Source organism: Dermacentor albipictus, chromosome 3, assembly GCF_038994185.2.
Source record: "Dermacentor albipictus isolate Rhodes 1998 colony chromosome 3, USDA_Dalb.pri_finalv2, whole genome shotgun sequence".
NCBI classification, from domain to species: domain Eukaryota; kingdom Metazoa; phylum Arthropoda; class Arachnida; order Ixodida; family Ixodidae; genus Dermacentor; species Dermacentor albipictus.
The window spans coordinates 11,999,566-12,015,432 of NC_091823.1; the positions used below are offsets into that span (position 1 = coordinate 11,999,566).

At 45.7% G+C, this 15,867-nt stretch overlaps 1 protein-coding gene and 1 long non-coding RNA gene across 2 annotated transcripts in view; one reads left to right on the forward strand and one right to left on the reverse strand.

Annotated features, from left to right (window-relative positions):
• The window catches only part of LOC139057228 (corticotropin-releasing factor receptor 2-like), a 290,004-nt gene extending 276,384 nt beyond the window's left edge, over window positions 1-13,620 (forward strand). Inside the window, exons 9-12 of the mRNA XM_070535083.1 lie at window positions 3,538-3,676; window positions 6,481-6,522; window positions 9,725-10,062; window positions 13,233-13,620. Of these exons, the coding sequence (XP_070391184.1) occupies window positions 3,538-3,676; window positions 6,481-6,522; window positions 9,725-9,973 (430 nt within the window). The 3' untranslated portion in view covers window positions 9,974-10,062; window positions 13,233-13,620. The remainder of the gene's footprint in view (window positions 1-3,537; window positions 3,677-6,480; window positions 6,523-9,724; window positions 10,063-13,232) is intronic.
• Window positions 1-15,867, reverse strand: part of LOC139057230 (uncharacterized) — a 348,067-nt gene that overhangs the window by 272,958 nt on the left and 59,242 nt on the right. The gene's annotated exons all lie outside the window — the stretch shown is intronic.

Below are 15,867 nucleotides of genomic sequence, written 5' to 3' on the forward strand. Positions count from 1 at the left end.
CAGCTGGCTATCGCTTGAGATGAACCGAACAAGGAACGCGTCACTCCATGTCTATCCACGCACGCATAGAACTTCTGGTTCTTATCTGTCACTCCACTTTCTCATTCCCTAGTGCAAGGCAGCCAGCCGGGCTCACCCAGGTTAAGCTCCCCGTGTTTGCAATATCGCTTCCCTCTGTCTTGACTATATGCTCACTGATCACGTGCATGCGCAACAAACGTCTATACGTTACACTCGCTAAAAAACTAAACAATTGGGTCATTATACGTGTGCAGAACGTATTGGTTCGCCCGAGTGCTCGGGATCAAATACTCACCAGAATGCTCGTATTTTGATGGTGGCGAAATACGAAAACGCCCGTGTACTGTGGATTTCGCGCACGATAAAGAACCCCAAATGTTCAAAATTACTCCGGAGTCCTCACTATGGCGTGCCTCATAATCACGTCTTGGTTTTGGCACGCAAAACCCCATAGTTTGAAATTTATTGGTTCTATTTGATTTTCCACAGATACATGGCATGTGATTTACCTTCGGTCTTCATCATGGCTGTGTCTCCGGTCATTGCCTGACCGACTTTATCCTACTCCAATCAACAGTGCGTGCTACTATGTAGGACTTTTATCCGGGATAAGTTTGTCTAGCAAATTATATTCCATAACTACGCATCGCGATCACATACCTGCACTTTTTGTCAACTCCGAGCGCTCGTCTTCCCCGCCCGCTTGCTTCGTGCGTAGCGACATTCCCGTTCAAGCTATGAGCTAAACGTACCTAATGACCTTATCCCGGCATCCACGGCGCGGCCCTGACATGAGCAATCAGCCGTAGTAATTAGGAGTCGAACTCATGAATATTTCACAACTCGGAACCTGAGCCACGGAAGCGCCCCTCACGAAGTTAACGTAATCCAGTGCGCCTGTCGACAGCCTGCTATGCACTCCTTCAATATCTAAGCTTTTGTGCGTGTGCGCGTCTGTGCGTATGTCTGTCTCTCTGTGCGCGCGTGTTATTCGCGCTCCTACTGCTGAAGGCGCAAAAAAAAGTCGTATCGCTGTCTGTGTGTACTCGTCAGCATTACTCTTCCGTTCAGTGAGCAGTGCAACTGGTCACATTTCTTTCGCAAATGAGCAGTACGCCTAGTCCTTAGCACCGGCTTTCGAAATGACGTTGAGCGCAGTATCGATCTCATCGCTTCCGGCATCACTCCTCTAAAATGTCAACGACCATCGCGGGACTTGCGATTAACAGAGTATTCTCAAATCGTCCAGCTGTCCGAGGTTGCTCACGTGCCAAGGTTGTCATGGCTATAGCGCACGCGTCAAAGCATGTCATGTCCCGCGCTTCGTTAGCCCTGACAGCTCGTTAGAAGATTACGCTTAATTCCTACAGCGCCTGGCCTACCTGCCGCATACGCCAGCTCATCGGCTATCGAAAACACGTAACTTTATGAAAACAAGGAAAGTATTGAGCACATTTCGTGTCTATACCTCGCGCTTTAGAAAGTCCGTGCTGGGCTTTCGTGACTGGCATGCGAGAGATTCTGCCACGATGGACACATTGTTCTTTAACCTATAAGCTAAGCTACACATGGTTACATCAGTTTGCTTAAGTCTGGTAATCAATCTACTTTCAGTGCATATTATTGCTCGTAACAAGTCGCAGCATATCGAGCTTATTAACTTGATTTTACCTGCTGGGGCATCTTGTCATCTGGACAAAGTGCGACAGCAGCTGAACGACCCCGACCACCAGCATGTCACCGCCACAGGTTACGAAATGCTGTGCGTGTGCACATAAGGTTACTCCAAGGGTGCATCACGTCGTGTGGGAATGCGCAGGAATAAGGACATTCCCAGAGAAGCAATGGGGCACGATGCAATGGGGTACGTGATGCCGCAAATACGGCTAAGTGTTCCTTCACGGGACAGACAAGGGCAACTTCAGCTTGTAGCCGACTACTGTAGTCTACAGCCCGAATTCGCAAACAGGACATTGAGAAGGCAACGGGATTCATGGCTTACTAGCAACTGAAATATTTCTCTGAGGCACAGAAAGTATGTGAAACGGAAGACATGAAAAAATTCACACGTAATGATTCTCACGTAAATGTAACTGCCGGTTGGCCTAAGAAGTGACAGCAAACTTACTTTCTAACACTACAACGGAAGAATACAGACAACTTTCTTTTTCTTTTCTTTTTTTGAAAGCTGTTACGTTTACCCGGGCGTACTGTAAAGACATAAGCGTTTTATCGCTTCTTATGCCGGCCGTCAGTTCTATGTGAAAATGCTTACATGTGCATATCCCTTCCCTATGCCATTTTCATTCCTTCCCTATGCATTAAGTATTTCACTTGTTAGTCAGCCATGTGTCGTGTTGCCATCTTCGTGTCGTGTCAGTAAATTTTTATTCATTTCGCAGCTAAATTGATGAACCAAATAGTCAATATTTGAGCCGTTCTTAAAGTCATCGTTTTGAGAAGAGGACCTGTTTTATTGCTGAAACGTTGCCTACAGGCTCAGGCTTCCTTTCTTTAAGTTAAATTTATATGTCCATTAAATATAAACTTAATTAAAACTATTGCTGAGGTTGTGCCTCAAACCATGATATGATATGGTTTTTGATATGGCACATCGTAGTAGGGAACTCCAAATTAATTTTCACCAGTTTTGTCTCTAACGAGCACCTAAATCTAAGTACTCGCGTACTTCTTTTTTTTTGCATTTGCGTTCCTGCATGAAACAGCGCAAGACTTACTGCGCATTATATTGCACCGGCCCCGATGCTACTTGAGAAATAACATGCGCCCGAAGAACTACGATTGGCTAACGCGCTATGATTCGCTGACGAATGGCAGCTGATCTGTAAAACAGTCACCCAGCTGAAACAACCCAAACAAAGCCAGTGGCAAAACGCGAATGGCCAGAGCAGGAAATAAAGAACAAGCAGCCTTTCCACTTCACCACCGGGGACGCCATGTACACGAAGCAGAAAGTTGACATCCACAGACTACCATGAATTGCTGATAATGACTTGGCGATACCACTGGGAAATACACACTAACGTCTCTTGCTTGAAATGTCGGAGCACCAAGTACTCTTGAATTCTGCAAGGTGTATGTTTCGCAAAAAACATCATTTCAGCACTCTGTAATTAACAATAGTGCTTACTAAGGGTGTCCTGCTAACGAATGCACCTATTTTCAAAATCTTCATAGAATGTAAGGGCGCAAGAAGGGTGCTTCTACATGCAATCTGCCCTCGAGAGAGTAATTTTCCTGAATGTGCAAGTGGTCAAAATTATGCTGGAGCCCTCCGCTACGGCGTCTTCCATCATGAAGCATGAACCACTGCGCCTTTTAGGGATGTTGAACCTCCTTCCCCTCCCTAAAAAAAATCAAGCAGCTTACTTTTGTTTATTCGTCTCTCGGCTTTTCCTGCGTCCCGTTCCAGTGCCTTCGCTTGTCTCTTGCACCCACATGCGTGCGCGCAGCGCTAAGAGTCGGCCACCCTGTGTTCCCCCTCCGCGCGCGCAGGAAGGCAATCAAGGCGACGGTGCTGCTCTTCCCTCTGCTGGGAATCACGCACCTCCTGTTCTGCATCAACCCGCAAGACGAGAACATGGGTCTCAAGGAGGCCTACATGGTCATCAACGCCATACTCCAGTCCTCACAGGTAAGCGATGCGGCCACGTCGAGCGAGCGTTGCTTCCAGCTCGCTTCCTCTCTCGTTTTTTTGTTTTTTTTTGTTTTTGATTTTCACTGCATTAGAAAGCTATTAGCGTAACTGGATTGATAGCTGACGCCAGAGGCTGCGCTCTTGTCCACCCTGCTTTTTCACTGCCGCGAATTCTCTAGCCGTACCGGAAGGCAAAAAGGAAAAAAAAAACAGATAGGGAAGTGTGTGAAGTCATGCGTTCAGCACGAACGTCCATGACGCGGGTCGAGCGCGGCCGGCACACCTCCAATGCTTTTAACGAGATTTTTCCCAGAGCTCGCAGTGGCCCGAGACTGCACGAGTCTTGTCCGCGCTTCGCGCCCTCCTCATCACCCAAGATAAACAGTCTCGATTGCATTAAAAGGAGCATATACTCCAGTTTTGCTTTTATATATATATATATATATATATATATATATATATATACATGGGTGATTATGCAGCACTGTGCTCAGCACTAGCCACGTATCATGAGTGGCGATGGCAGGTCGTGCTGAGCGCGTTATCGTATCTCTTATCCTCCTTTCTTATTATTATTATTATACTTGCATATATGGCTCGCCGTGCACCTTAATTGGCGCCATCGCTTCTGTTTAAGCCTAAACGTTTATACCGATCACTAGAAAAATAAGTGGGATGGTGATCGCTCGATATAAATATACCTTCAACATCCTGATGTTCGTTTGAGCCATTATCCAAAGTGGTGGAAATGAAAGTATCGTAAGCACTTACACACTTATCTTTTCCATCGCACGTCACATAGGCGTGCCGTAATCTGTTTGCTCTTCACACGAATGACGCAGAACTTAAGATGATTTAGTTTTACGGAATAGGCAGCAAAGCGTGGGATGGGAGTGCATGAGATGACGTAATCCATATCCAGGTGCTTTACGCCAAACTTTGTCTTGCGTAGTTCAGTGTTGCCTCGCATTTGTCGAAGCATAGAAGATTCACCGTGAATTTCATTTACTCAAGCCATCTAACGCGGTTAGTGAGCATCAACTTAATTATTTGCAACTTCATAGTTGTGGCATAGTTGGGTTGATAATCACGAGGTCGCGAGATTGAAACCCAGTCACGGCGGCTGCATTTCGATGGTGGCGAAATCCAAAAACACCCGTGTATTTAGATTAGCGCGCCTCATAATCAGATCGTTGTTTTGGCATGCAAAACCCCATAATTTGATTTTTTTTAGTGGTGCACTGCTTTGCCACGGCATAAGTGAACGCTTTTTTTTCTCTCTCTCTTTCTCTCTCTCTCTCTCTCTCTCTCTCTCTCTCTCTCTCCCTTTTTTTATTTGGAGCAGGAAGCAGTCGGAAAACAATCATATTCACATTTGTTTTTCTTTTTTTGTGTGTGTGTTTTTGCGAATAAAGCCCAACTTTCAATTCGAACCTTGAGTTTAGAGACTCGTGAAAGTGGAGATGCCACTGAGGCAATGCCGCCGAAGACAAACATCTTCAAATGACACCTCATTTTGATAATCTCTTCTAAAGCCGCAAACTCTTCCCCCTCGCAAACGCTGGTGTTTCACTGTCTTTATTCTATTCATTTATTTATTTTTTACTCAGTAGCACATCACAGAGCTACGAGACGTTAAAGCAGAATCGCAACATTGTATGTTTAAATCTTTTTGGGGGCTAAGTGTCCTTTACTGAAATTTTTACTTAAATTTCGTTCGATGAACACACAAGGCTGCAATAGACATTTTTCACCCTCTGATACCTGTCTCTCTTGGCGTTTCCATACGCGCACGTGTATTTTGCTACCATTATTTCGTGCAGTACTTGAGATATCGGCAATGGCGCAACATAAAGGGCGCGTACCTCCTGTCACTATAGCACAATGCGGCCGGTACTACCGAATGCGCTGCTACCTATGCATGTGATATTCACAATATGACCTTCAACGTCGAGCTACCGGATACAGGTGTCGCCGACGTGTCTTTTCTTCCATTAGTATAGAAATCAAGGACAGTGCATTTCTTTACTAATCTTGTTTTCGACACGGTGAATTTAAAGGAGGGTGAAATCTTTATCAGCCAGGAGGTTCACCCTTTTCATTGCTCATTTTCTTGTAATTTTTACGGATTCAGTGCATCCGAAGTTCTAAGAAAGTATGATCTGAGAAATATGCAACAGTAGCAACTTTACACCTACCCAATTCAACAAGATTTCGTTAGAAACCAGAAGAGTTGTTTATTCACCGACATTGTGTGACTACGTGTTCCGACGACATGTACTTGCTCATCATCAGTTTGCTAAAAGGCGTAACCTCTCTTTGCTTTTCTTAATGTTGTTTGCTTTTTCAAATGTGCTGGGCTGTTCGTGGACAGATAAATAAATGGGGCTAGTTGCTTCATTTTCATTTCTTTTACGAAGGTGCTGATTTAAAAGCACTACATGAAGAAACAGGACGGGAACGCGTGTTGACAACTTGTGTTTCAATCTTGTTTCTTCGCGTTGTGCTTTTAAATAAGCGTGTTCTGAAAAGTAATTAGTTTGTGAACATTGCCGGTTTTATGCTTCACTGTCTGCTTTGTTTTAAAATCGTATTGTGATGCTAATTTGTTTCTTATAAACTCCTGTAATGTAAGAGCTCGGGAAGGCCTTGAACGTCTTGAAATTAATAACTAACTAATGAATAAATAATGACTTATTATTATTATAATGAAATAATGCATCTAATCAAACATTGTTGACAGTACCCGAACAACGTGCTTCTGAACTTCTTTAATGAGTGACGATCTGTTTGCCTTGCAGGGTATTTTCGTGTCTGTCCTCTACTGCTTCATGAACTCAGAGGTAAGGCAGCATCGGCTTTACTCGGTATTTCGCTTCACAGATTGTTAATGCCGCTTAGTAATGTGATTTAGCTACTGTATTGTACCTGGCTCTTCCTTTTTCGAGAGTTTCCAGTCGCTCAATACATTTTCGAAGTCAAGTGAGGACTTTCTACGTAAAGCGTACAATAGCATCGCATTGTAGTATTTTCTGTTAATGGCGTTATTAGAAAATTAATTTGCCTAGGCTGCAAGGAGCACTTTTCTCAGTAGTTGGGAGAAAACTGCTATTAGAATGTTTTCAAGTCGGCTTCAAACATTTGTCAATTGGACATGCTGTAAGCGGTTACACATGCTGGAATCGGTTACACATTCAGACATAAAGACTTCATATCTAAAGACCCGCGGTCTCGTACACCCCTCACGGCACACAGGAGACGGTTTTCGGCGCACACTTGTGGTCGAGGGAGGAGCTGAAGCGGGGGGAAAGAAAGTAAAAACAAACTGAAATAACCACGGGATGTGGCAACAATTTTACGTCGAAATATCGCGAAAGCTCGGTCGACGCGTATTAGAGGCTTTGTCGGCAGTTGACATCATTCAACTTCGTTTTGAGATTAAACGAGCCACAGTGTTGGCTGTGCGCGTGTTGCCTGGATCGTTCGTCGCTAAGGTAGACCGTTTTCGTGTGTGCGTGTGCCTAAGCAGTCATACAAATGTTCGTGGTGCACAGAGAGAGACGTTGCCTTTCATGCAATGGTGCTGCTTCTGCACGAAAGCTGAACAGACGGGGAACATAGCGGAATAGCGAAATAGCGGAACAGACGGGAATACGATCGGACGGCGCTGCCTCGGAACATCGAGACGACGGAAGAGTAGAGGCCGGGAGCCCGAAGAGCCGAAGTAACTGTCAGTCGGCGGCGGACGAACGGGCCCCCCGCAAGCCTCCGACGCCTCGATGCTTTGACGATGCACTCCCCGATGCGCCCCGTCTTGCGCACGCGGAGTGCGCTAAGGCAAGGGCCCGAATGCCGCGCCAAACTTTCGCCCAATGGGGGCACCCCGCTAACTCCCCACTCCCGTGGGCGCGATGACATGGAGTCACAGTGTTACGGCGAAAAAAAAATTTGGTTGTCGGAAGGATTCGCATCACAGAATCACGACCTACTGCGAGCCCGTAGGTCATGAATACTCGAATACGCCACGCAACGGCATCGAACTACTGCGAGAACTCGAATCCCCACAACTTAGACCCTCATTAGAGAGTTTTATAACAGGGGCCCCAATAGTTTGGGGCCCCAGAGAGCTTTGCGGGTGTTAGCGTTGGGGCACGCAGGAGTGAAGATTTTTTAAAATAGGCTTTGCGTGTCTTGGGCTGATAGCGGCACAACGGCGTCAAAGAAAAGCTATTAGAAATAATTAAATAGAATATACCATTTTATGATGAGAATGGTAATTTTTCCTTTCTTGTATTCACGTTTAATTATAATTTAGAGGTTATTCTGTAAGCAGCAAACAATTCGTTGCGCTTAGTTTACGTGCCTTCACCAACGAAGCCAACGCGAAACCCAAACTCAGTTTGCGTCTCGCGCATGCACAGTTGCTTCGATGCTATTTCTGTGGGGCCCCAAAACCTTTGGGGCACCCATTCTAAAACTCCATTTATAACTATACAGTGCGAGAATGACGTACTTCGACCACTTTTACACTCGTCCCGCTTGGTGTGCCGAACCTCATTGAAGCGTTCAGTGTCCGCTGCAAACGTTTCCGTGGCCGCGTGCAGTGTTTCTTCCCTGAGGACAGTTTAACACAACGGGCGTCTCCTGCACAATGTGCTTATACCTGTGCACCTTCGGAGCAGCCTGCGGTGCGTAACATTGCTCTGATGTTGTTACACGTGAACGCATTACAAATACCGTCCGAATGGCGCCGGGGTTAATTAAGCGAGGACAAAAATAGCACCCGTGCTCGATACCACCGCCGAAGTGCGCCGTTGCTTACACGCTGCATTGCGCTAATAGCCACGCTCCAGCATGTTCTCCATCCCAAATTAGTTTCCCCGAGTTGTTTCTTATTCTTTTGTTGCTATAGTTGGGCACAATGCACCTTTCAAACGAGGGGTCGGCGTATGCCCATTTATGGGCGCCTGCACGTGTTTTAGGTGAGCTTGTGTATATGTGAGCGTGCCCGCATGTTGTCAACATATTTCTCGATCAATGTAACTTCACATAAAGTAACTTGTGGCTAATTAACATTTAGGGAGAGTAAGAGGGATATGGGGGATTTAATAAAAAGCTGAAGATGTTTGCCTGCCTGGAGGCCTGGCATTTTATACTCCAGGTGTTGGTTGAAAAAAAAAAACTTGATTTACAGAAGGATCACAACCAAGACAACCGCTAAAAAAAAGAAGGTAACGACTCATGCAGCCCACAGACACGCTCACACAGGCTAGCTCTTCATAAAGCCTCATAAAGTAATGCAAATTTCAGAAACATCAGAAGTGTTTTCGTGGCGTGCAGTGCGCAAGGATCAAGCTCGGTTTCGATTTTCGAACCCCGCCAGCAGACACTTACCGGTAAAACGGGTACAAGTGATCCCCTTCCAGGCATCCCGCTACTAAAGGAGAATCAATGCTTTGGAGAAGCTCCCGCTGTCGGTTAATGCTAACGTTCGAGGATTTGTACTCAAGCGGTTTAGTAAAGCCCCGAAGCTGTGCGCTAGGCTATGTAGGACACTGTAGTAAGAGGCTCCTGATTTTGACTATCTGCGATTCTTTAACGTGCACCCAAAGCACTGAACACAAGCGTTTCATGTGCGATCAACATTCTTTGCCCACTTAAGGTACTTTCCATCCATCCATGCATCCATCCTTCTAACTAACTAACTAACTAACCAATTAACTAACTAATTAACTAACTAGCCTTACGTCAACCCAGTGACCCAAATTGTTTATTAGGTTTGGGGCCCTAGTTATGTGCTCGTGGTCGTCATGGTGCCTCGTGGTCGTTTCATTGTCGTCATCCCAGCTTCGTCGTCCGGCTCTCGTCGCGCCATCGTCGTCATACCCCATCCGTCGTTCCATTGACGTCATTCCTTCTTCCTTCTATCACAATCACACTGTCGTCGTTCAATTGTGATGCACGCATCCTGGTATGCACCCGCTTCACAGCGAGGGATGTCCTGGGCCTACCGAAGTGAAATGCGTTCATCCGTTGCGTTCGCAGGTGCAGACAGCCGTTCGCAACGCCTACCTGCGGGCGGCCATCCGTCGCAACCCGAACAAGGAACGCTCCTTCCTGCGCGGCGGCTACTCGCAGACATCGACCGTGTTCATGTCGCACTTCAACGGCTCCGTGGCCGAGCAGAGCGCCTCACCCAAGGCAGGCTCCAAAGTGGTGCGCAAGTACCCGCTGCGTGCCACGGCGGGACCACAGCGGATATCCAGGAATCCGTGCGCGGTGGCCGCCGTCTGAGCAGCTCGCCGTCTCTCGACTGCACTCCTCTTCTCCAACTCCCACTTATCGGCGCGTGGGGCCCCACTCGAGAGGCTGCTACGCTCTGCGTGAGTAATGGTTCGACTCTTCGTGTTTCGCGAAAGGACAGTGAATTGTACAAGCGTCTCAATTCGCAGGCCATCCTTGTCACTTTAAACATTTTTGCTCGGACGTAAACTCGATCTATAGTGGGGACGTATACAGAGTGTTTCAGCGAACACCTTCACAATTTTTTGAAGGTCGCCTGTGGCAGATAGCTCAATTCTAGTTTATGAGCAGGACTATCCGAAGCGGCGGACACTACTTTCACGAAAAAATTGAAATGCAGAATCTACGAAATAACAAGAATTCACTAATTAACTTTATAGCTAATTATCTTATGACCCATATTGCTATTTCCAAATTCTAGGAGGCGACTTCGCAAGGCGATCCACTCGGAGTGAATTCTCAGGACGACCCCAGTTTCGAGATATACATTCCCGAACTTCGCGGATAAATTCATTGGTGTTCCTGGTACCTGTGTGCTTCATTGCATGAAACGACGTTTTGGTAACGAACTAACTGGAACGCCAATGCATTTATCCGCAAGGTTCGGGAATTTATATCTCGAAACTGGTGTCAACTTGAAATTTCGTTCCAAGTGGATCCGCCTTGCGAACTCCACGGCTAGAATTTGTAACTTGCAATATGAGCCATAATGTAATTAGTTAAACACTTAATTAGTGCAATTTTAATAATGAGTCGTATTTGGATCTCAATTTTTTGGGCAAGCATTCTCCGCCGCTTCGAGTAGACCAGCTCAGAAACTAGAATTGGGATATCTGCCACAGGCAACTTTAAAAAAATTTTGAAAGTGTTCGCTGAAACACAATGTATTTCGACTCAGCACCCGTTATACCGCGTGCTGCACTGCCATTGATTGGTCGAGCATCAGTGTGTAGAATAAGGGTCACCCAACTTACAACAAAGAAGGCGACTAATGTAGCCACATGGCTTGCATGCAAAGGCTATACGCATGCAGGCTGCATGCTACGTATAATGTTTCTTGGCCGCGGTGAATGGTGAGCAGTGAGCATAAGTGCTTAAGCTGCGCGTATCGTCATAACTTATGCTTGGTGGCTGCCTGTGTAGCCAAGCAAGGACAAAGGACCTCGAAGTGAAATGCCACCGCTGGCCGGCTGATCTAAGAGAAAGAGCTGTTACTCGAGCGGAGTCTTTACCGACTATCGCTGCCCCTGTTGCTTGGCTGATTGTGTTGGTGGTCTTTCAGTTTCCGTTGGCACACGATTATTGACAACGGCAGCTATATCCTTCACTGAAACTGCGATGAGGCACGATAGCTGCTTTTCAGTTACATCGTTACGGCACTATCTAAAATATATATATACTTTCTTTCCTTCCTCTTTGAGTGCCGAAAGCATCAGGTCCTTATGAGAATGAAAGCAGTGTCACAGTTCTGAAAATTAATATTTGCCTGTCTGTCAAAGCTTTCTTTTACATTTTATTCTGCAGAGATTATTTGGTTGTCCAGCAAAGTCCTGCTGCATATTCTGAAGGCGACTGGGCTTCCCGACAGCGTCTAATTGTGCGCCGAACGCTGTTGCGTGTGCACGCACGTCACTCGTTTTCTGTCTCTTTTTCAAGTTTTTGCCCCACTTTCGCTCCCCCAGTGTAATTTGGTAAATCAGGCGCAACCTGGTTTAACATGCCTGCGTTCCTTTTTTTTTTCCTCTCCTTTTCTCTTTGATTCTTCTCACATTAGCCGACTTTCCATTTCGAAGAGGAAGTTGCCCAGATATCGACATTGCTAGTTGGCACATTGCTCTTTTCATTCTTTCTGTACCTTTCTTTACTCGGACCCAATAACGGAACCAAGCTTCCATGGAAAGTTTGCCTGCTCAGACCCACCGCGTGCGTGCGCGTGCTCACCGCGTCTTCCGTCCACCTCCCCCCCTCCCTCTCTCTCTCTACATCTCCCCTTTCTATTCCCTCTTTCCCGTCCCCCAGAGAAGGATAGCCAACCAGACGCATTTCTGGTTAACATACCTGCCTTCTCTTTCGTTTCTCCTCCTCCTGGTTAGAACGTTAGTTGAAGGCCATAGTTGGGGAGGGTGGTGCCGCTGCCGGCAAAGCCTGAGCTGCATTCACGTTCTTTCTGCCCGGCCTAACCAAATGCGCTTGTGTAACCAATGCTCTGTTCCTCATGGAACCTAATATGTCCTGCGGCGCAGCTGCTGTGCGCTCGAGAGAAATAACGCCACCCTCCTATGCTTGGCTACAAAGCCTGCTTTCGAAGATATGTATATATACGAAGAGAAAGGCAGAATACTTAGTAATAAATAACGTTAAATTATACGCATGTCCGGAAAAGCTGTTGCTACACAGCGAGCAAGATGCTTAGATGGTTCGTAAAAACGCTTCACCGTCATGCTTTCTTTTCATTTTTTTTTTGCACCTCACGAGCCAGAGAAAATTCTCTTAGTGTTTAATTATTGGAAAGAGGGGGAGGGGGATGCGGCCGGCAATATTATTCAGTGAAAAGCATCGACTTTTTCTTCTCTTTGCTCTTTCTGGTTTATCCGTGATTCTATCTTGTTTTTGTTTTTTTAATGCGAAAGCACATATGCCCCATTACGCGAAAGTCCGCTGGCGTCGGCATTACCGAAACATGATACACAAGATGGCCATCAGCGCAAAGAGTAAAAACATGTCAGAAAATGTTGGGTTTTACGTCACATTTCTCAGGGAGGTTCCCGTAAACAAAGCAAATTAATGGCTCCGAAAAGAAAACTTCGTAAATTTAGGTCTGGGGGGGAATCGCAGCCAGGCCTACGTCATGCGTCAAGCTACGTATGTAGCTTTTAACCCAACATGGCCATCCCGTATGTAAACTGCAAAATAAAATTTATTTGATTTGATTTGATTTGCCTCCGGGCTGCGAGATGCGCACGCTACCTCGATGCCACGGCGGCTCCATGGTTCTGGCTGACTAAAGGTGCAACACGTGCGTGTGTCTTTGAACACGTAATGTGGCAGCCATTCCGCTGATTAAAGGTGCGGCCAAGTGCTTGCGTCCATGGCGCAGCCTACGGGAACGACGTGGCGCCACGTCATGACTGTATATCGTGAGTGCTTTCCTGAGGTTCGGAAATCTACAACGCTATAACGCTGTCTCATTCCCAAAAGTAAACAGTCTGTAGTGTTTCTGCAGAATTGCTTTTTCTGTTTTCTTTTGCAGCCTCAAGGGGCCACGCCATCCGGCTCCAAATCGGAAGAAAAAAAAAATATCTAGCTGACTCTGGTTCTTCTGCGGTGCAGCAAAACGTCTGGGTGCGTTGAACTCGTGCTTCAAAACGGACAAACGAGAACGGCCACCTCTCGGCGACAAACTGAAAAGTGTGAAAAAACGAAAGAAAGAGGCGTCCATTACCCCACTTCCCTGGCATATATATTGTGTGTTTCTTTAATATTGTTCTTACGCGAAATCTTGTTGTGCCAATCCCCAGCTGTCAACGTTTGCGGTCCAACTGTCATTTGGATTGCCATCGCGCGTCCGGTTTCTACGCGGCTTTCCTCGCGAAGTAACGAGAAATAAAGTCATGAAATATTAATCAAACCAAACGAAATGTGTCGAATTTGTGAGTAATGTTGTCCTGGTTGAACCACTAGAAAAGTTTCCCTGTTCATGTCTTCATGATCTCTATTCCTTTTTTTTTCTACTTTTGAATTAGCAAGTTCGAAGAGCTGACCAACGTAAGTCTTATGCCCGTGCTCTAGAAGGTTACTCCTTTCAACACTTCACCTTGACTTAAGAAAATAGACAGCAACGCTACGCCCAGACGCAAGTGGTCACTGTACTTCATGATCGTCCACGGCAATTCTTGATAAGTGTAGTGCCTTCATCAGTTCAAAAGTGGTGCGGTGCTCAAGTCGGTGTAACTCCATGTAAGAGAACCCACCTCCATGTAAGAGCATTCCGAGCTCCAACTAAAAATTCGCAAATGGCTATAAAGGATAGGATGAAGACGGTAACATCTACGAAGGAGATGATGCGCTGCAGTACGTCACAGACGTTATCAGGGATAACATCGGCACGAAAGAAAGCGTAGTTCAGACTCAAACAGAACCATAAGCAATAGAGAAACCTGAGAGATCAAAATTTAGCATATAAAACTTGTTACGGTAAAAAGCAGAAGAAAATGTCCTTATAACATGGTCGCAGGACATTATGAAATCCCAACACAGTTAATCAAAAACCTCGGTCGATAGAGCAAGGCGCTGCTGACTAATGCCATAGAGCATGTAATTAAAGCGAATGAAATTCCGGTTGGATGGTGTGAAAGCAAGATAAACTTAATCTACAACGGCAAAGGTGATAAGGATCGGAGGAGGATGATAAGGAGCTCATACAGGGCCAGTAAATACAGAATGGCAATTCAAGCCATTAAATCAGAACTGTCGAAGCTGTAGAAAAAACAAAAAGATGTACTGGGGGAACTGCATGATGCGTTCAGACCTGGCAAGCGCTTAAAGGATAATATGTTTGTACCAACTACATGCACAGAGCTTTCAGTAGCTGAGGATCGTGCTTTATGAATAGCACTTCTAGACATTAAAGGAGCCTAAGAAAGGGTAGAGACGGAATTTTTATCGAATATTATAAGTACGAACGCATAGATGACGATTTCGTGTAGCTGCTGTGAGAGATATATAGGAACAACCAAGTATAAATTGTATGGGAAGGCCGGAAATGCAACGAAGTGGCGGATGTTCACGACGGGCTCTGGTAAGGGCTTCCTCTGTCTCCATTCTTGTTCACGCTTTCAGTTAAGGGCATAAAAAGATGACAGGACAACAGTGAAATAGAGATTGATTAATCCTACATGAGTAATTGACAAATGGTGCAACAGAAGGTCCTCGATTGATTTATTCATACGACATAGTGCGACTAGAGGACAATGCAAGATATTAACAGGCGCTTGCGAATGTCTGTGGCAACGCAGCGACAAATCTAGGCCTTACGTTGAGCACACAGAAATTGGGAATTATGACCTTTAATGAAGAGGCGAGTAATTACGTGATGTTAATTCAAGAGAAAATCATACTCATCGTCAAAGAAACAGATACCGCGGCGTGTACATAAACGAAGGAGAGGCTTACTCAAGCACCCACCAAGATAATCTGAAGATAAAGGGGAAGCGGGATGCAACAATAAGGAAAGAGAGCACTTTGTGGCCACAATAACTATGAGGTGGTGAGTAAAATTTGAAAATCAATAATGGCGCCGATGCTAACAACCGCTTCAAATCGGATATCTTGTCGGGGTTCGAAGTTTACCAAAGATCGGCAGGCCGGTTGGTTTTGGGAGCCCACAGTAAAACCGCAAATGAGGCAGCGCAAGGTGACATGGGTTGGACCTCTTTTTAAGTCAGAGATGCACACATCGAAATTAGTTCGGAAGAAAGACTAAGGAACATCAATCAAAATAAATGGGCGACTATAGTGCACAAGCATCTGTACCTGAAAAGCGTAGACATAGAACAGAGGAAGAGGCCAAGAAAGTTGGCAACCAATTCACCAGTAGCCTACAACCACTCAACTCAACTCAACTTGGCAATGAAGTACTGGGTGACTGAGAGTGTAAATAGACAACCACAAGTCATGGAGATTTACAAGTTGGGGAAGAAAGAAACTAGAAGGAAAAATCTCCACGATAACATGAAAGGAAGTGCCTTGCTATTTGAGGCTCCAGCTGGTTGTGTACCGACAAAAACAAACCGGGGAAAATTTTCGCAACAAGATGAGGCATGTGTATGCTGCAGCAAAACTCCCGAGACCATTCAGCACATCCTAATGGAATGCAAAGGGATTCA